At 54.4% G+C, this 18997-nt stretch overlaps 5 protein-coding genes across 5 annotated transcripts; 3 read left to right on the top strand and 2 right to left on the bottom strand.

Moving 5' to 3' along the window:
* Nucleotides 1-31: 31 nt before the first annotated feature.
* CCOS01_06815 (fibronectin type III domain-containing protein) lies at nucleotides 32-4146 on the bottom strand (the record flags this gene model as incomplete). Its single annotated transcript, XM_060454983.1, has 3 exons — nucleotides 32-3027; nucleotides 3088-3281; nucleotides 3392-4146. 3 exons carry the CDS (start codon nucleotides 4144-4146, stop codon nucleotides 32-34), a joined length of 3945 nt encoding a protein of 1314 aa, XP_060314683.1.
* A 1496-nt stretch (nucleotides 4147-5642) lies between these two features.
* CCOS01_06814 (UTP-glucose-1-phosphate uridylyltransferase) lies at nucleotides 5643-7217 on the top strand (the record flags this gene model as incomplete). The annotated part of the gene is made up of 2 exons (XM_060454982.1): nucleotides 5643-7091; nucleotides 7149-7217. The coding sequence occupies 2 exons, from the start codon at nucleotides 5643-5645 to the stop codon at nucleotides 7215-7217; spliced, it is 1518 nt and encodes a 505-aa protein (XP_060314682.1).
* A 3368-nt stretch (nucleotides 7218-10585) lies between these two features.
* Nucleotides 10586-12972, top strand: CCOS01_06813 (uncharacterized protein; the record flags this gene model as incomplete). Its single annotated transcript, XM_060454981.1, has 2 exons — nucleotides 10586-11045; nucleotides 11111-12972. The coding sequence occupies 2 exons, from the start codon at nucleotides 10586-10588 to the stop codon at nucleotides 12970-12972; spliced, it is 2322 nt and encodes a 773-aa protein (XP_060314681.1).
* A 698-nt stretch (nucleotides 12973-13670) lies between these two features.
* Nucleotides 13671-14600, bottom strand: CCOS01_06812 (transcription initiation factor TFIID subunit 9; the record flags this gene model as incomplete). Its single annotated transcript, XM_060454980.1, has 1 exon — nucleotides 13671-14600. One exon carries the CDS (start codon nucleotides 14598-14600, stop codon nucleotides 13671-13673), a length of 930 nt encoding a protein of 309 aa, XP_060314680.1.
* Nucleotides 14601-15500: 900 nt separating this feature from the next.
* CCOS01_06811 (histidine biosynthesis trifunctional protein) lies at nucleotides 15501-18158 on the top strand (the record flags this gene model as incomplete). The annotated part of the gene is made up of 2 exons (XM_060454979.1): nucleotides 15501-17907; nucleotides 17965-18158. The coding sequence occupies 2 exons, from the start codon at nucleotides 15501-15503 to the stop codon at nucleotides 18156-18158; spliced, it is 2601 nt and encodes an 866-aa protein (XP_060314679.1).
* Between the last annotated feature and the right edge of the window lie 839 nt (nucleotides 18159-18997).

Raw genomic sequence — 18997 nt, 5'->3', positions numbered from 1 at the left:
CGACTGTCTGACCCCGACAGATCCGCTGGATTCACTCGTCTTTCTTGTCTTCTCCCTCGACCTCGCCCTCGGGGGTAACCTGGTGGAACTCAAGGCTTTCTCGGTTATCCTTGCCTTTCTTCTTCATAGAAAACTTACTGCTCCAGCCAGAAATTCTGCTTTCCTTGGCGTCTCTGGATTTGGCAGGGCCTGCGGACGGGCTGCTGGTGACGCTTTCATAGCTTCGTCCAAGCAACCCCTCCTCGCCAAAGTCGTCAATGTCACCAAAGCTGGATCGATCCGCAGACAAGTTCTTGTCCGAGTTCGTAGTGCTCCCAGGCCCTTTCTTAAAGAGACTCGAGTCCTTGCTTAGACGAGACGAAAGACTGAACTTGCTGGAGCTGCCTTTCCTGAAGAGCTTCCTGTAGGCGTTCTCCTGGTCCTTGATATTGGAGTCAGAAAGTGTATTGGAGACTGCCCTATCAAGGGTCAAAGACTCCCGAGATTCGGTGACCGATGCCTGTGTGTGGACGGAGAAGGCATCGCGGGACTTTCTGGACTCTGTTGGAGACGCATCGTAGCCTTGCGGCAGGTCTAGGCTGGGCGTAGAAACATCCCTCGTCTTGCCTTTTTCCTTTGCGTCCTTGTCTTTGGCTTTGTCCTTAGTTTTGTCCTTGGACTTTGACTTGTCCTTCTCTTTGCCTGAGTCACTTTCCTTATCCTTACTGCGGAATAGTCCCCCAATAGAGAAGGTCGGCGCTGCTGGGTTTAAGCTCTTGCTCAACAAGGATTTGTTGTCTGAGTTCTGTTTACTGGCTGGTGGTCGACTGCCAATGACGCCAACCTGACTGGGCGAGACTTGAGGATCATTCAAAGCTTCATGATCCAGGATCTCGTCTTCGGCTGAAGCCAGTGTCGTTTTGAGAGCCGCTGGCGAGCCGTGGAGGGAGGGTCGTCTAGATGGAGTTCGTGACGCCCAACGCCCGTCAGCTGGTTCCCAAAATCGGTTTCCTCGATCAGCTGGATGATTCCAAATGGATCCGCTGTCGGTGGACGGTCGTGGCAAGTCCGCCGAGGCCATGGAAGCCGGTCTAGGGCTGCTTGGATCTCGCTCCCCGTACGAATTCCATGGTATCAACCTGCGAGCCGATGAAAACATGCTGCGTCCCAGGTTCGATGTACTCGCCGCCTCAAGAGTGTCAGGTCCAGCAGAGTTCCGGTTCTGGGTGTAGGATGAGAAGCTGGTTCGGCGTCGATTGGTTCCATCCAGTTCATCGGTCTGCCGAGGGAAGGACTGACTCTGGCCATGCTTTAGGCTACCCAGCATGGGGCCACCACCATCAGCAGCTTTAGAGCCTTTAGTTCTGTGCCAATGAATCAGGTCCGTGAACCGGTGTCCACTTGCAGCTGGCGATGGCTGTCCCCCGGGCGAGGACGTGATGTCTTTGAGAGACGAGGGATCACCGTTGTCAGGTGCAAAGGGTGGGAAAGCGGTGACATGCGAAGATCCAGGGGGGCTAGAAGGAACACTATTTGAGCGTCTGGACGATCCTGGCGACTGAGCGTCATCTTCGTACCCCGGAACAAACGGGCTTCTGCGCGAGAGAGAGTCAGGGCTGCTAGGTTCGTCGTCACCCAAGATGCCAGAAGGTAGCAGGGCAGCCGCCGTAGGGCTGAGCGGTGCGTTCCCCGTGAGAGCCCTAATATCAGCATCAGAGAATTGGTCGCTCGCAAAGGCCTCGCCTCCGGACATATCCAAGAAGTGCGAGAACGGGGCTCGACTGGTGAACCCGATCGGAGGGTCGAAGGAAGAATCCGAGGCTGAGAAAGGGCCCGTGGGCGATGCGACGGTGTTGGGAAGAGCATTGCCGGTGCGACTTCGACGCTTAATTTGTGCCGAGGCGTTCGGATCAAATTCGACGCCGGAAGAATTCGCCTGATTGTAGAACTGCATGCTCTGTTGGTTCTGGGCGTAGACCTGGGCATGTAGGACGTGGATGTGACCCTCAAATTGTTGAGCCTTCCTGTTCTCCATGATGAGTTGACTCTGAAGTTCTCGGCGCTTCATCTCGAAATCTCTCTTCATTTTCCGGTCATCCTCTCGCCAAGTGTCGTCTTCCTCGCCACCAGGCAGCTTTCTGCGTGCATCCTCAAGCTCCTTGAGTTGTTCCTTCTTTTCCTTGTATTCGGTCTCGAGTTGGGAATATTCATCTTGCAGAGCAGAGTTCTCCTCATCCAGGTGCTTGATCTTGAGATCACGGCTCTGCGCAAGACTTTCCTTTTCCGACGCAAACCCGTCGCGAGTTTTGCGCATAGATTTGGTTTCAGCAACACATTTCTCGATGTTGTCCATCGCCTTCTTGCGCTTTTCTTGCTTCTCCTTCAACAGGTTCTCCTTCCGCGCCTTCTCCTTGGTGGCCTGTCTCATCTGTTCGCCGGTAGACTTGACCTTTTGCCTCAACTGCGCGGTGTTATCGTCCTTCTCTTTCTGAATCTTCTTTTTCTCCTCCTTTTCCTTTTTCAACCGCTCTTCGAGCTGTCTAAACTCGCTTTCTTCGGTTGCATGTAAGGATGCTGTCTCCACAAACTCCTTCCTCGACCGTTCCAAGGTGTCGGCAAGTTCCTTGAGCGACGCCTCAGGGTGGTCGCTGGAAAAATCCTTGATTGATGGTTGCTCCTGACTTGCTATGGACGGGGAGTGCCTGCGATTGACAGTGTTGCGCCTCTGGCCGGAAGTGTTGTCTCGCGCAGCGGCGGATCCGCCTTCGAGAGACGGCGCCGCTTCGATGGTGGGCACCTGGCTACGACTGCCATTGTCTTCGACGCACGGAGTTTGTCCTGGTCGTGGGTCTTGATCTTGGAAACTGTCGGGTAGTCTCGAATTGCCCAGTTCTGGCCGTCCGTCGGATCGATAGGTACGCAGTCTTATGACCTGGCTACCTGCCTGGAAGTTATTCGGTCCAACGGCAATAACTCGTATATTATAGCAGTGATTGGGCCTCAGACCCGTAACAGTAATAGCCGTCTCCTCCTGCCTCGATTCGCCCACTGTGAAGATATGTCAGTTTCGTACTCCACAACCACCTAAGGCGTCGAACAAAGACCAACCATTTACGCCATTGACCTGGATCAGGAATTTCTGTACAGGTCGGTTGTGTGTCGGTCGTGTCCAGTTGAGAGTCGCCGCGTCGGGTCGAATTCCGGCCAAGGATACATCGGGGGCCTCGGGAACGTCCACTCCAAGGATGCTGATGAGATCGGTTGTCGGTTTCCAAAGAGTCTGCCAGGCGCGATGGAGCAGCCTTCACAATGTCAGCAAAATGTTGCCAGAAGAGTCGCACGTGTCGAGATGACCGCTAGCGAACAGCAGGACAAGGCGGGGAAGGGAAAGAGGCGCGTGGGTGAAACTGACCAAATGACCGCGGCGAGAGTCACCAGCATACTGGCATGCCGCACAAGCAACTCATCCAGACTCCAATAACGAATACCCTCACGGGTGTAATGTACGGACCAAGCGAGACAAAGTTGTGCGTAAATGGGAGCGATAACCCAGAATGTTGCAAGGCTGGCGGCGGCCAGAACGAACTTTTGGAAACGGCTATTCGGTCGCTTGAGCCACCAGGCGATGAGGGAGCTTACGAGGAGGAATTTCATGAACAGGGTCCATAACATCGCCGCTGGCAAACGGGAAAGAAAAGAAAGTGGAAGTTGCGGAAGAGTGGAAGAAAAGCGAAGGAGGAAACCTTTCGCTAGTCCTCTCTGGCGCGGTCGGTTGGGAGGAAGGATATGTCGGTCAAGAAGGGAATAAGAAGGAGGGATGAAAATCTCGGCAGTTGTGTTCTCAGCGGCGGCGATGTTGACAAGCCCAGGCACAAGTCGTACTAGCAGTATTGCAGACTCGTCAGACTCTGGCGCTGCTGTTCGGTTCACAGTGGCACTGTCCACCAGTCCCCTGTACCGTGTATCGCGGCTAGCGGCTGATACTGTGTGGATGGGGGCAATTGGGGGGTTACCTGACACTGACACGGAGCCCTGGCGGCATGGCAGCGGCCAGCTAGGGGGAAGCTGGTACTGCTCGACGCTGGCGCTGGGGGAGATGGAGGGGCGGTAAGGCAAGTAGTGCCGGCCGCCTCGAAAAGATCGGGATGGGGAGGGGCATTGCCGCATTGCATTGGACACCGGCAGGGGTGCAGAAGGGAGGCACGAGAGTCTTTTCCCCGTGAGGAGCGATGCCGGACAGAGAGAGAAAGAGTGTGCTCTATTGTTGTGTGTGTACGATGTACCTAAGTGATCTGCATTGTTAGTAAATGTGTCTGGAGGAGAGAGTGGCAGGGAGGGGGAAGACGGGAAACACAAGGTCGATGAAGAAGTGACGGGATCTTGTTGATTTATATCTCTAATTCGCGGCATGTATCTATTTACAATTATGGTTTTAACCTCGTGGCATTCGAACGGAAATCAAAGGTTAATTGCCTATATCTTGCAAGGTGCTTGTTCGTCCTTCCTCTAAAGTATGGGGAAGCTGCCTCGTTTTCAGCCCTCCATGCACCCATTCGAAAGGAGTAGCTAAGAGAGTGTAACGTGCCTCCGAGCACTGCAACGAAGCACAATATCCATATGACAGGCTGCCATGTCTCCGTCTCATTGAAAGCTGGTGATGAGGGCCAACGATGAGACTGTGGTGTTGAAGTGCCCAAGGTAGTTGCCGTTGCAAGCGTCTTGACGTACCTTACCTTGAGCCTCAGATCCTTCATCTTTAACCTGAGGCGCCGTATCTTCCGTTACACATGGCACGGCGCCTTCCATTCCCCTGTCCGCCCGACCACAACGCGTCTCATTCTCCCTAATCGACAACTTCAAGTGTCTACCTTAGTAACTCTGGTTGACTTATCTTACTACTTCATGACATGGCCAAAATGCCAAGATTTGCCTACAGAACTGGGGCGTTTTCTGGTTTCTGGTTCCTGGTGCTCCTAAGTCCTCGCTAATGAATTAGATTCACTAGAACCCAAGGATGAACGCCACGTCGCACAGCCCCGATTCCCACACCCGACGTAGCGCCCATCGTCAAGTTTCTTACGTGAGCCGAGTATCAGCTTCATCATCATCATCAACAACAACAACCCGAAAAGCTTTTGCTCGTATCCGAGACCCTCCCACACCACTAACTCTGCCTCTCCCGCCCGCAGGATGCTGCACTTGAAGACGCCTCCAAGGCCATGTGCTGATGTGGCTGGTTGTTGAGTGTCCCCTGCAAACGAGTTGGAGTGAGGGGCAACCAGACGAAAGCGACCTATCATGCCCTGAAGACGTCTTGCGGCCTTGGAATGAGGGGGCCCCATCCCACCAAGTCTGAAAGCAACCCGACTTGTCCAATCCATCGCACCGGGCATTTGGCGGATACCTTGTCATCCCAGCAAGCAGCTCCCACTCCTACCAGCACTATATTTGGACCATTGAGGGGTCCTCGGCGGGGACTACAAGTAAGGTGAGCTATCCTCCTGGCGACCTCACTTGTTTACTTCCACTCCGCCTTTTGCTTCTCCTGTTTATTTCCACGTTGAAATCGTAGCTTTTATCAAACCAGCTCGTCCTCTGACCATTCTCTAGCTCTAATCGCCGTGCTCGAAACCTCTTCCATCGCGATATCCTCCTGGCCCATCATGGAAGCCATCAAGTCCGCTCTCAACATTGGCTCCAGCAAGCCTGCCGCTACCGAGCCCTCTGCCGAGCAGCTTACCCAGCTCAAGGAGAAGTACACCAAAGCTGGACAAGACCACGTCTTCACCTTTTACGATGACCTTCCTGCCTCTGAGAAGGCAACTCTTTTCGAGCAATTGTCTGGCTTCGATCCCGAGCACATCAACAAGATCACCGACCGCGCTCTGAACCCTCCCAAGACCGAAGAAGATGCATCCACCCAATCCGGCCTCGAGCCGTTGCCCGAGTCTGCCACCGCCAGTATCCTCGATTCTAAGACCGAAGACATTGAGAAGTGGTATCAGTCGGGTCTCGAACTGATTGGACAGAACAAGGTGGCCGTTGTGCTGATGGCAGGCGGTCAGGGCACCAGACTGGGCAGCTCAGCACCCAAGGGCTGCTACGATATTGGCCTTCCCAGCCAAAAGTCACTCTTCCAGATCCAGGCAGAGCGTATTCGTAAGGTCCAGGAGCTTGCCGCCAAAAAGGCCGGCACCAGCAGCGCCGTCGTGCCGTGGTACGTCATGACCTCCGGCCCCACTCGCGGCCCCACGGAGAAGTACTTCCAGGAGAACAATTACTTTGGCCTTGACAAGGCCAACGTCTTCATCTTTGAGCAGGGTGTCTTGCCTTGCATCTCGAACGAGGGCAAGATTTTGCTCGAGTCTAAGGGAAAGGTTGCCGTTGCCCCTGATGGCAACGGAGGTATCTACCAGGCGCTGGTTGTGTCAGACGTCATGGGCGATATGCGCAAGAGGGGTATTGAGCACATCCACGCCTACTGTGTCGATAACTGCCTGGTAAAGGTCGCCGACCCCGTCTTCATTGGTTTCTCGGCATCCAAGGATGTCGACATCACCACCAAGGTGGTGCGTAAGCGCAATGCCACCGAGTCTGTTGGTTTGATTCTGCTCAAGAATGGCAAGCCCGACGTTGTCGAATATTCCGAGATTGACAAGGAGACGGCCGAAGCCCAGGACACTAAGCAGCCCGGAGTCCTCAAGTTCCGCGCTGCCAACATTGTCAACCACTACTACTCTTTCCGCTTCCTCGAGAGCATCCCTCAGTGGGCGCACAAGCTTCCCCACCACATTGCGCGCAAGAAGATTCCCTACGCCGACCTCAAGTCCGGCGAGATTGTCAAGCCCGAGAAGCCCAACGGTATCAAGCTGGAGCAGTTCGTCTTTGACGTCTTCCCCATGCTGGACCTCAGCAAGTTCGCCTCCATGGAGGTGAAGCGCGAGGACGAGTTCTCGCCGCTAAAGAATGCCCGCGGCACGGGAGAGGATGACCCCGATACCAGCAAGCGCGACATCATGCTTCAGGGCAAGCGCTGGCTCGAGGCCGCCGGTGCTGTTGTGACCGGCGCGAGCGAGGAGGATGGCGTCGAGATATCCCCTCTCTTCAGCTACGTAAGTCGTCACTTTCTTGACATGGTGTATGCAAAAACTAATATTCACGGTTCATAGGGCGGCGAGGGTCTGGAGAAGCTCAACGGCAAGGAAGTCAAGGCTCCTGCCGTGTTGGAGATGGAGTGAATATGTAGAGCGTAATGACATGGGATGATAGGCGTTTACGACCGAACTGCGGGTTTTAATAAACTATCCGGGTTAATAAGCTAAAGGCTGCACAATGAACTGTGCTGCTTCGAATTCTGGAGCATATATAAAAGTATTGATTCGTTGCCAAGCTAGAACTGGAATGAGTGAAGAATGTTCTTGTGCCTCAGCAACCCGAGGGTCTGGAGAAGCTCAACGGCAAGGAAGTCAAGGCTCCTGCCGTGTTGGAGATGGAGTGAATATGTAGAGCGTAATGACATGGGATGATAGGCGTTTACGACCGAACCGCGGGTTTTGATAAACTATCCGGGTTAATAAGCCAAAGGCTGCATAATGAACTGTGCTGCTTCGAATTCTGGAGCATATATAAAAGTATTGATTCGTTGCCAAGCTAGAACTGGAATGAGTGAAGAATGTTCTTGTGCCTCAGCAACCAACTATTCTTCTCATACCATCGTAGCACGCATGGTTGCTGGTTCCATTCCCCTTACATTGATGATTCTTAGGTTCTGCTTGCTATTACCAGGGAATACATCTCCAGGGCAGCCAATCGAATGAAATGCAGATGGGAGGCGTAATAAAAAAGGGAAAGAATGCAGGGCGGGAAGATTACCTTACCTTGCACCGTTGCCAAGCATTCCGAATCCAGATCTTAGGGGCATCTGGAAATTCCTTAGACTCACCTCAAGGTTTGGGTATGCCTGCCAAGGCCTGACATTGGGTGGCATGCAAAGACTTGCACACTGTGCCCGAGTTCCAGAGAATAGGACTTTTGGCTGCGTGGGAAATTTCATCTGTGTAAATCGGGATTGGATGAACGCACACACACCAAAAAAAGAGAGGCAACATGGAAGGGCCCTTGACTGAGGTTTCTCCTTCTGAACTACGGATAGTTACCCGAGAAGCCTCTTCTCTCTTCTTCTTCTTTTTATTTTTATGAAGAACGAATAGTAGAAAAAAGATGAATACTCCGTGGACAAAGGGGAAGAGGAAAAGGAGAGCATGGGCATTGATTCATGCGCCCACTTCAACTTTTTGCACAGGTGACCTCGGCTCCTCGGCGGGTGTAGCCAGGTACCTAGACCTGGGGGAGGGAAAGCCTGGGAAGTACGAATACACAGTAGGTGGATAGATCCATCTTGACTGGTAACGAACGGAGAAAAGTGCCCGGGTGATGGAGATATGACGGCAGGAGGGGATCAAGCCCAAACTTTTTGGAGACAAGAACGGCAGAGAGCAGACCGTAGTAGATTTAGTTGCCTGGCTGTTTTTGAGTTACAGTGACAGAACTGGTGGGGAGGGAAGGAAGGCGTTTCGTCTGGCTCTCCGTGTTGTCGGGTGAAGGAGAATCGGTCAGAGACTTCTAGGAGGATGGAGGGGTAAATTTTTGGGTTATGACATCAGCAGACAAACAGAGAATCTGACTGGACTGTTTTCGCTCCAGTGGTTTCTTTCTGTCATTTGACGAAGGGGGGGGAAGAAGAGCGACGAACTCAGTCCCCAGCAAATAAGAAAGAAAAAAAAATGTGTCACGAGTACTTTTAGTTACACCGCCGAGTCAGGCGGCTGGCCCAGTCTAGGGGAACAGAAGTGTGGAGTGTCGTATTCGATCTGTGCAGAGTACGAGGGTGCTTGCTCTGTATTTCCGTGAGGAGAGGTATCTGTAGGCAGGCAATTAAATGGGAGAAGTTGGTGCTGAAGATATTGATATTGATATTGTGTTCCGGTCTGCATGTGAAACCTTTGAGGAAGTACTCAAGTCAGGAACGACTAGGCACGGACAGAGGGAAGAATGGCACCTGACGAAAGCACTCCATAGTTCAATCGTGTTGCCATCAAATTGAACTTGGACTTGCAGCAATGGATTCCTCCAAGTAACCTGGAAGGTACGGATAACTATTAGTAGGTAATTACCTAGGCATGCCACTTGAGTGAAGAAAGGCCTCGGCTGAAGGTACCGGGCCCTTTTTCCTCGTGCCACGGAATGCCAGGCCAACTCATCGTTCTCGCCCAATTCTCTCAATGCCGGCAATGGCGGCCATGTTAGCGTCCATGGTCCCTTTTTCGAACCTGAGCCCGGTGAAATGCGGTCCATGCCAGTGAGATTTGTGAGGTGAGTGCGGCGCGCCGCGGTGGACCGTAGTCCTGAGCAGGAGCTGGGCCGACCAGGGGTTGTTTTTTCCATTGGGGTGGTTTGGCCGTGGCGCTCCTCCCCAAACGGTGAAAGTGGTCCGGGGGTTGTCCTTTGGGGGGTTGAAATCTTTTTTTTCTGGTCATGGTCGTAGGCGGTCTCCCCTTTTGCTGGACAGATGCAATCCAATGTCCACATTCACATGATCCGCGGCAGCCAGCGTTAGGTAAGGCGGGCACAGTAAAGAAGGAAAAAAAAAAAAAAAAAAGGGCAGCCTTGGCCTGCCGTAGCTTGTTGGGCCCGGCGACCAACGAGCAGGGGTTGGCTGCTGGGCTGCTGCTTCCCCCCGCCCCTGTCCGCGCCAGGTCCTGCTCCCCCCGTACCTCACCCTCACACTCCCGTCCAGGTCGCTCCTCAGGATCGCCCGCAAGCGCCGCTCGCCGCCGCCTTTCCTTTTAGCTCCCCGGCCTATGCTGCTGCTACTAAGGTACCTTACTGCTGCAGTAGCTGCCGGTCTACGAATAGTCGTCCATCCCCAAAGGAATCAGCTTCGTCATCTTTGCACCATCCCATCCCATCCTCTCCGAACCGAACTGCTGAGCGTGGGCACATACGGATACATATGTACTGAGGAAAGGCTGCTTGAATTCCTCTCTTCTAAGCCCTTTTCTTGCCCTTCTCCCCTTCGCCTCCGACCCCGCGAAACCCCAAACTCTAATCGTGATTCACTGTTCACTGTACCTATTCTCTTCGACTTAAACAGGCGTCCTTTCTACCTGTGATTCTCTCAGCCCGACCCATCCCTCGCGAGCGAACGAACGAACGAACGAACAACCACTCTTAGCCCCCTTCCACTCCCTAGCTGTGTGCGCGCGCATCTCTTGAACTCAGTCAGCCTCTATCGACTTACGGATACTCACACATCACTGTCGCTCTCTCTTTCGCCCCTCCCATATCCCTTCCCACCCTCGTCCCCTGCATCCCAATAATAACTATCCACGAGCTTCCCCAACAATTACGCTTTCGCCTCCGCACACCTCGCGGCACAGCGAAACCCAGCTACCCGACTACCGGCCTTGACTAGGTTCGAGAGACCACAACATCTCGGCCAAGAAAGTCAAACCACTGTCGTCTCTGTCCCTACGTTCCGGCTCACCTGCTTCAAGATACCCGCCCTCCAACCTGTTGCAAACGGCGACACAACTCCTCAGTCGCCATGCAGTACGTACGGAATCTCAGCGCCTCCGTCTCTTCGACATGGAACTCTATAAACCCGGCAACCCTTAGTGGTGCCATCGATGTCATCGTCATCGAGCGGGAGGACGGCTCTCTCAACTGTTCGCCTTTCCACGTGCGCTTCGGAAAGTTCTCGCTGCTGAGGCCCTACGAGAAGAAAGTCGAATTCAAGGTCAACGGCGTCAAACAACCTTATTCCATGAAGCTCGGCGAGGAGGGGGAGGCCTTCTTCGTCTTCGAAACAAGCGATACTATCCCGAGGGATCTGCAGACTTCGCCTTTAGTCTCCCCAGCGTCAAGTCCTCCCTTGAACCCGGAGAATCCCTCTTCGCCTGGACTCGGGGAGCCAGAACTTCTGGATCTGGATTCGGAGGCTTCAAAGCCTCGACGACCGCCTCCATCTGTCCTGCACGCAGCAACATTCGGACCCGGACCCCATGGTTTGTCCCTCACTTGCCCTACCCTTATTGATCTTCTGTAAGGCAGAAAATGCTAACTGCTATAGGGCTAAACACACCTCTGTCAACGTCCCCTGACCTTTCATCCCACGCACGACTGCGATCGGAAGACTGGGATTCCTCAGCCGCCCAGCGCCCTTACAGCGATGACGTCTTGCGCAAATCAGCTCGTACGAGCGACCGAGTATTCGGCGAAGGCCTGACCGACTTCGCCATGTCCGAGCGATCACAAAGCCCTCCTCCGTTGGCACCCAAAGAAGCGCTGGAACGCGCTCTTATGCTTTCCAAGGAGCTATCGGCCAACAACATTCCTAGCCATGTGACCGAGAGCGGTGACCTCATGCTTGACATGACTGGGTTCAAGAGCAACGAAGAAGATGTGTTCCGCGCCGAGATTCTTGCGCGAAAGATCCTCTCCGAGGAGCTCGAGGGCCCGTACGATATTGGTTCGCTTTTCGGCATGGACGAGCATGGAAACATCTGGATCTACAGCAGTGAAGAGGCCAAAGAGGCTGCGAAGAAGAAGACCATGGAAGCTGGCTACCGCCTCCATTCCGTGATCGCGGCGGATGCTGCGTCCGACCCGGGATACCAGAGCGACGGTAGCGATGTGACTACCACCGTGCCTCCTCCAAACCACCGAAGGACCGAGTCAGACGCCGGTGCATCTGGCCTACACACTCCTCCTACGACACCTCCTCAATCGACGGCTGGAGACCCAAACTTGAATTACGCAAAGACGTTGAGGTTGACTAGTGATCAGCTGAAAGACCTGTGTCTGAAGCCTGGAGAGAATACTATGAGCTTCACCGTCAATAGAGCGACGTGCCAGGCCAACATGTACTTGTGGAGGCATGAGACGCCCGTTGTCATCTCGGACATTGATGGCACGATTACCAAGTCGGACGCTCTGGGCCACGTTCTCAACATGATTGGCCGTGACTGGACGCACGCTGGAGTAGCCAAACTCTACAGTGACATTGTCGCAAACGGATACAACATCATGTACCTGACCAGTCGATCAGTGGGTCAATCCGATACGACTAGGGCGTATCTCGCCGGTATTCAACAGGGAGAATACCGTGTGCCGCGGGGGCCTACCATCTTGTCCCCAGATCGGACCATGGCCGCACTCCGCCGCGAGGTCTACCTCAGGAAACCCGAAGTTTTCAAGATGGCCACTCTTCGGGATATCCGCAATTTGTACGGCCCTGATCGGACACCATTTTTTGCTGGATTTGGAAACCGTCTCACGGACCAGATTTCGTACAGGACGGTGGATGTTCCCAAGAAACGTATCTTTACCATCAACTCCAACGCTGAGGTTTCCCTCGACTTGCTCACGTTGAACAAACTCAAGCTGAGTTACATCAACATCAATGAGGTCGTCGACCACTTCTTCCCTCCCGTTAGCACTCTGGTCAAGGGTGGAGGAGAAGAGTATACGGACTTTTCATATTGGAGAGATACCCCATTGGATTTGGATGAATTCTCTGCGAGCGATACAGATGACGATAATGAGCAAGCTGATCTGGAAGAAGATGTTGACGATGACGAGGAGATTGGTGATGAGATGGGACAGAGCTACATTTCCCGAGACTCGGTCGACGATTACGGCGATGAACGCGAGAGCATCCTTAGTGGAAGCATCGACGGCGACGACCAGCTGGCCGCCTCCATCCTGGAGGATGATGACGCCGATGACGAGGACGCCGAAGAGGAGGAGGACGACGAAGAAGACGAAATGGCTGAGCTCGAAGTGCGGAAGCAACGCGAGCGAACGCCTCAGCCCAGCGGCAAGGAAACCAAGTCTTCCACACCGGCACCAACGATGCTTGTGGAAGACATTGGCGCCGAGTTGATCACTGGGGTAAATCATCTCACCCTTGAAAAAGGCGTGCAGAAATAGTGTGCTAAAAAGGAGGAACAGGCTTCGGTTTACAATCCTAATGTTAAAGCAGGTGCGAAATAATATCTCCGTGTCGATGCGCTTTTCTTGTACAAGACCCGGGAGTTTTCAGAAGATGGCTTGGTGGTTACGAGCATGGTTGACGGGACGGGTTTGGGGGGTTTAGGTTTCCAGGAAGGGAAGTGTTGCGTTTGCATAGCGGGAGGCGTTTGGACTTTGATATCTCACTCGATAGTGATCTTGCAAAAGACGCTACATCACTCAACTCTGCCGTTATTCTGGTTCATGATACTTGTGGGATACTTGTGATTGTTTTGATTTTCATCTCTATTGCAGACTAGCCATGCATCGAATTTTCCCAGCAAACCCAGGTCCTGGGCGGCGGCATTCTCTTGGGCTCGTCTCCGGAGAGGCGGATATGACGCCCAGAGAGCCTCTTGTTCCTCCGCCGGACGTTGAAGGCAAGAAATTATATCATTGCGCGTCTAATCGACCACGAACCAAAATATGTATCCGTGGCGGCCTAGGCTTTAAATCCTGATGCTTTCTCCCTGTACCATAAAAAGCCCTCAAACCATGGTAGTTTTAGTCGCCGTTACTGCCAAGGTCCCTCATTCACCCTGCCATTGAGGCACCTGTCCGTGAAGTACGTACATTGTGGACTCCGAGTCCTCCGATTTCACCGAGTGGCCCGAGTCCTAAGAAGTGCCCTCCATCTCCGCATCCTCGTCCACGTCCTTGCCAAACACGTCCTCCATCGTGCCGCCCTCGACGCCATCGCCGCCGATATCCTCTTCCGCCGTCGCATTCGTCGCCTCGACGCCCTCCATCGCCCCGTCACCGCCCGGTGCAGCAGCAGCACCGTCCTCGTCGTCTTCGTCTTCGTCCTCTTCCATCCCGGCTTCCTCCCACGCTTCCTTGAGACCCCAGCTGACGCCGCTCAGAACAAACCGTTCGCTCGGCAACCTGAGACCCCACTCGTTCTGCGCGACCTTGGGCAGCGCCGTCTTGTTGCGCTCGCGCGCGAGCTCCTGCAGCCAGTCCTTGCTGACGCCGCCGGCGCCGCCGCCCCCGCGGAACTGGTAGCCCAGCCTGGCGGCGATGGCGAGCTTGACGGCGTTGGCCGTGACGGCGGCGTCGCCTGCCGCGCCGGGGATCGAGCCCGCGCCGCCGCCGCCGCCTGATGCTTTACTGCCGGCTTGGGAGGTGTAGGGGTCCGCTGAGAGGTAGATTGCGTCGGAGAGGATGCTCGAGGTGTGGCGGTAGGCGAAGTCGAGAAGGAGGAGGGGCACGCGGGACTCGTACGATGTGACGCCCTGGGAGGTGAGGAGGAGTTCTATCATGCGGGAGTCGCGGGGTCGCGGGGCCGAGGCATTGGGGGCCAGAGGGTTTGATGATTGTTGCTGCTGCTGCTGTTGTTGTTGGCCGCCCTGTTGCGCATTTTGTTGTGATGGCTGTGAGGTTTGTTGGGTGGATGAGGACTGGGTCGGTTGGGTTTGGGATGGGGGTTGAGAGCCTGCTGTTGATGTCGTTGCTGTTGCTTGGGTGTTCGGTGCGGTTTGCGAGGCTGAGGCGCCTGAGGAGGGGGGCACGCCGTTGGTTTGCGGGTCGGCGGATTGTGAAGCCATGATTGCGGTGTTGTGTCGTGTTCGTGGCGGCTATGGTATTATCTCGTTATGAAGTATCAATGGTGGTTTGATGGCGGGATGGCATATCCCCGTTTGGGACACCGTTCGAGGATTAACGATCGTCAACGCGACTAAATAGTAGCTGTCGGTTTTGTGCAGATGGTGCGTGGGGTTGGAAAGTCACCCAGACGAATTGATGTAGCTCGTAAGATCGTTTATAAGGCTCGCGAGGGTTCGAATGGGAAGGCGGGGCCGGAAAGTCGGGGGTATCAAGGTTAGGGGAGGTAGTCGGCTGGTTAGATCGCGGAAAGAGCTACCTGCCTGGCGCGTCGAGCGTGAGGACCTGAGTTGCCCATCTGCACCTCACCTCAGCTCCGAATTCTTGACGGGACTTTTGTTGATCCGTTCCATCGCCAGAATCCCAGCGCACTGACCACAGCTTAATCCCACATGGACCGGGGTGTCTGACGGGCAAATCGGCAGGGCGTGGATTGGATGACCTCCAAAAACTTGCATGGAGGGGCAATTCTGCTGCGTGGTAATTGTTCTGCCCCACCACCACACCCGCCGATGCAGGACATGGCTAGAGTGGTGGTGTCACACTCTGAGGATTTTTTTACTTTTTAGTGGCGGTTCCCTTTCCCTGAATGAATTGAGTCACAGTGGGTTGTCTACCGTATCTCGATAAACAAGTGACATTCCACTTTCCTCAATTGATCCTTTTGGCAACTTCATTTCCTATTGTTGCCTCATTTCTCAACGCAACCCTCCTATTGGGCTCTTTGGACTTCCATGCGAGTGAGAGAGAGATAAGAGAGAGCATACCTACAACCTAGATTACCCCTCCCCCTCATACGTTACACATCCATATCCAACAACATACACACAATAAGAACGGCCATGGAAACAACACTACCCTTCCCTTTCCTTATCAGTGTGGCCGTTCCGCCCGGCCTGGCCAAGCTGGATGGCCTCGACCGCGAGCAAGTCTCGATCCTCGGAGCCCCCTTCTTCGAGGCCAACGACCAGACCCTGGACAAGTTTCACAGCTTTCTGAAGCAGCACAACGCAGAATTCCGCGGCTACTTTGACGTCACGGGTATCACAGCAAAGGACGATGTAGTCTCCCTGCTCGATGCCGGCGCCCGCATGGTCTTCGTCTCTCCCGAGAACCTCGCTCAGTACGAGGAGTTCGGATCCCGTGTGGGCTCCATTCTCACCACCGACGATATCACGACGAAGCCCGCCTCCAAGCACGCCGTTCTCGTCAAAGACTTTGATCCTACCCTCTGTAACCTGGGCTCCTTCATCGAGCACTGCAAGGTGGAGAAGCTCCCGAACCTGTTCATCAAGCCCGTGCCCGAGAGCAACCTCGAGCACTTTGTCGATATCGCCAAGCAATGCAACGCCATCCCGGTTCTGCCGTCTGACGGCCTGACGGCCAGCAAGGAAGAGCCCAAGAAGCTTTCCCTTTCCAAGCTCATTGCTTCATTCTGGAAGTCGGACCGGCCGGATGGCCTGATCCCCACCGTCGTGTGCGACGAGTCTGGCACCGCGATGGGCCTCGCCTACAGCAGTGCAGAGAGCGTCGGAGAGGCCCTGCGGACCAGGGCTGGCGTCTACCAGAGCCGCAAGCGTGGTCTCTGGGTGAAGGGTGCCACGTCCGGTGACACCCAGGAGCTCATCCGCATCGCCCTGGACTGCGATAATGACACGTTAAAGTTCGTCGTCAAGCAGACTGGCGGTTTCTGCCACCTGGATCAGCACGGCTGCTTCGGTGATCTGAACGGTATCCCTAGACTCGAACAGACGTTGCAGTCTCGCAAGAAGTCCGCGCCCGCGGGCTCTTACACTGCTCGCTTGTTCTCTGACGAGAAGCTTCTGCGAGCCAAGATTATGGAGGAGGCCGAGGAGCTCTGTGACGCAAAGACTCCCCAAGAGGTTGCCTTTGAGGCTGCCGACTTGATTTACTTTGCTCTCACAAAGGCTGTCAGCGCCGGCGTTAGCCTCGCTGACATTGAGAGAAATTTGGATGCCAAGGCATTCAAGGTCAAGAGGAGGACGGGAGATGCCAAGGGCAAGTGGGCTGAGAAGGAGGGCATCAAGACTACCACAGCACCCGCCCCTGCAGCGGCGCCGGCACCGGCACCGACAGCAAAGGCTGAGAAGTCTGAGAGAATATCGATGCGCCGCTTCGACCTGTCCAGCTCTTCCGCCGCTGAGATTGACGAGGTGCTGAAGCGCCCCTCACAGAAGTCACCCGACGCCATCCTGAACATCGTCAGGCCCATCATTGACGAGGTTCGCAACGGAGGCGACAAGGCTGTTCTGTCCTACACCCACAAGTTCGAGAAGGCGACATCACTCACCTCCCCTGTGCTTAAGGCTCCCTTCCCCAAGGAGGCCATGCAGCTCTCTCCCGAATCAACCAAGGCCATTGACATTTCCTTTGAGAACATTCGCAAGTTCCATGCCGCTCAGAAGGAGGACAAGCCCCTAAAGGTCGAGACCATGCCCGGCGTGGTTTGCAGCCGCTTCTCTCGTCCCATCGAGAGGGTTGGTCTCTACGTCCCTGGTGGTACTGCCGTTCTCCCTTCTACTGCTCTCATGCTCGGTGTCCCCGCCATGGTCGCCGGCTGCCAAAAGATCGTCTTCGCCTCGCCTCCCCGCGCCGACGGTAGCCTAACCCCTGAAATTGTCTACGTCGCTCACAAGGTGGGCGCCGAGAGCATCGTCCTCGCTGGAGGCGCCCAGGCCGTCGCCGCCATGGCGTACGGCACCGAGAGCGTGACAAAGGTCGATAAGATCCTCGGACCCGGAAACCAGTTTGTCACAGCGGCCAAGATGTACGTCAGCAACGACACCAACGCCGGTGTCAGCATCGACATGCCGGCCGGCCCCTCCGAGGTTCTCGTCATCGCTGACAAGGACTCTAACCCCGCCTTTGTCGCGTCCGATCTGCTGTCACAGGCCGAGCACGGCGTTGACAGTCAAGTCATTCTCATTGCCATTGACCTGAACGAGCAGCAGCTCCAGGCCATCGAGGATGAGCTGCACAACCAGGCCATGGCCCTGCCTCGTGTCGACATTGTTCGCGGCGCCATTGCCCACTCGGTCACCATCCAGGTCAAGACCGTGGACGAGGCCATGCGCATCAGTAACGACTACGCGCCCGAGCACTTGATTCTCCAAATCAATGATGCCGAAAAGGTGACGGAGAAGGTCATGAACGCCGGCTCCGTCTTCATCGGCGAGTGGACCCCCGAGAGTGTCGGCGACTACTCTGCTGGCGTCAACCACTCTCTGCGTAAGTCCTACCCACATCAACGATGAAAGATATTCCATGACTGACCGATGATTCCAGCGACCTACGGATACGCCAAGCAGTACTCTGGCGTCAACCTCGCCTCCTTTGTGAAGCACATCACCAGCTCCAACCTGACGGCCGAGGGCCTGCGCAACGTCGGCGAGTCCGTCATGCAGCTCGCCAAGACGGAGGCTCTCGAGGCTCACCGCAGAGCCGTCGAGATCCGCATCGACCACATGAACCGTAAATAAGTGCAGTCGATTTTTGACGTTGACCATCAAAAAGAAAAGTCAAGATTATTGGATGAATGGCAAGGGGGGTTTTATGATTTTATGTAGTTATACCAAAAATGTCATTGGACATGTAGAGAAAAAGAAAAACCTTCTTATATTGGGATCCAATGCTGAGCATATTCGTGACCTATTTTGTCTCTGAGATGGTGACAAGTATTTCAGACCGCGCAGTGACGCCGTCCTTTGTCATATCATTCACTCTCAGTCCGCTTAGCCATCAACATTCTTTTGCACCCATCCCATTTCAACGTACATGTCGAAGACTTGTTAAAAGACGGTCATGATGTAGCAGGATATGACTCCGGAGCTACGTACCTGTAGAAAGACCTGACACCCGTCTATTTGCAAGCATTGCATCAAGGTCTTGCTAAGTGTGAGCCCCCGAGGCATGAACACTGCCTCTGCAATAGCACAACTAAGCGGATGACAGTATTTCGGGGGGAAACAGCTTTCCCATCTCGGTCCGACCTCACCCTGTCGACTTACGAGCTTAATCTGGGGACGAGGAAAAGATGAGTTTACTTCTAGCTGGAACTTTGAACCGCGGCTGGAGAAGATAGCGATGTCGGGATACTCAAACGTGGCTTAATCTTCTCTTTCGGCTTCCCCCGGGGCGGTCATCCTCCCTTGCCTTAGCCATTTAGTGACGAATCAGGGTTTCTGTCACTTCGAGTTCATTTTGATGAACCCAGTCAAAACCGTCAGGACCAACTACAACGTCCGCTGGGCCCCGTCTTCTACTATTCATCTCATCGCAAATATTTAATACTGAGACGGAAGCGGCAATGTTGCCAAGG

The sequence above is a fragment of the Colletotrichum costaricense genome (genome assembly GCF_030867565.1).
Source record: "Colletotrichum costaricense strain IMI 309622 chromosome Unknown Scaffold_6.1, whole genome shotgun sequence".
Classification (NCBI taxonomy): Eukaryota; Fungi; Ascomycota; class Sordariomycetes; order Glomerellales; family Glomerellaceae; genus Colletotrichum; species Colletotrichum costaricense.
Note: the sequence above shows the minus strand (reverse complement) of the source record. Positions and strands in the feature narration are given on the sequence as shown.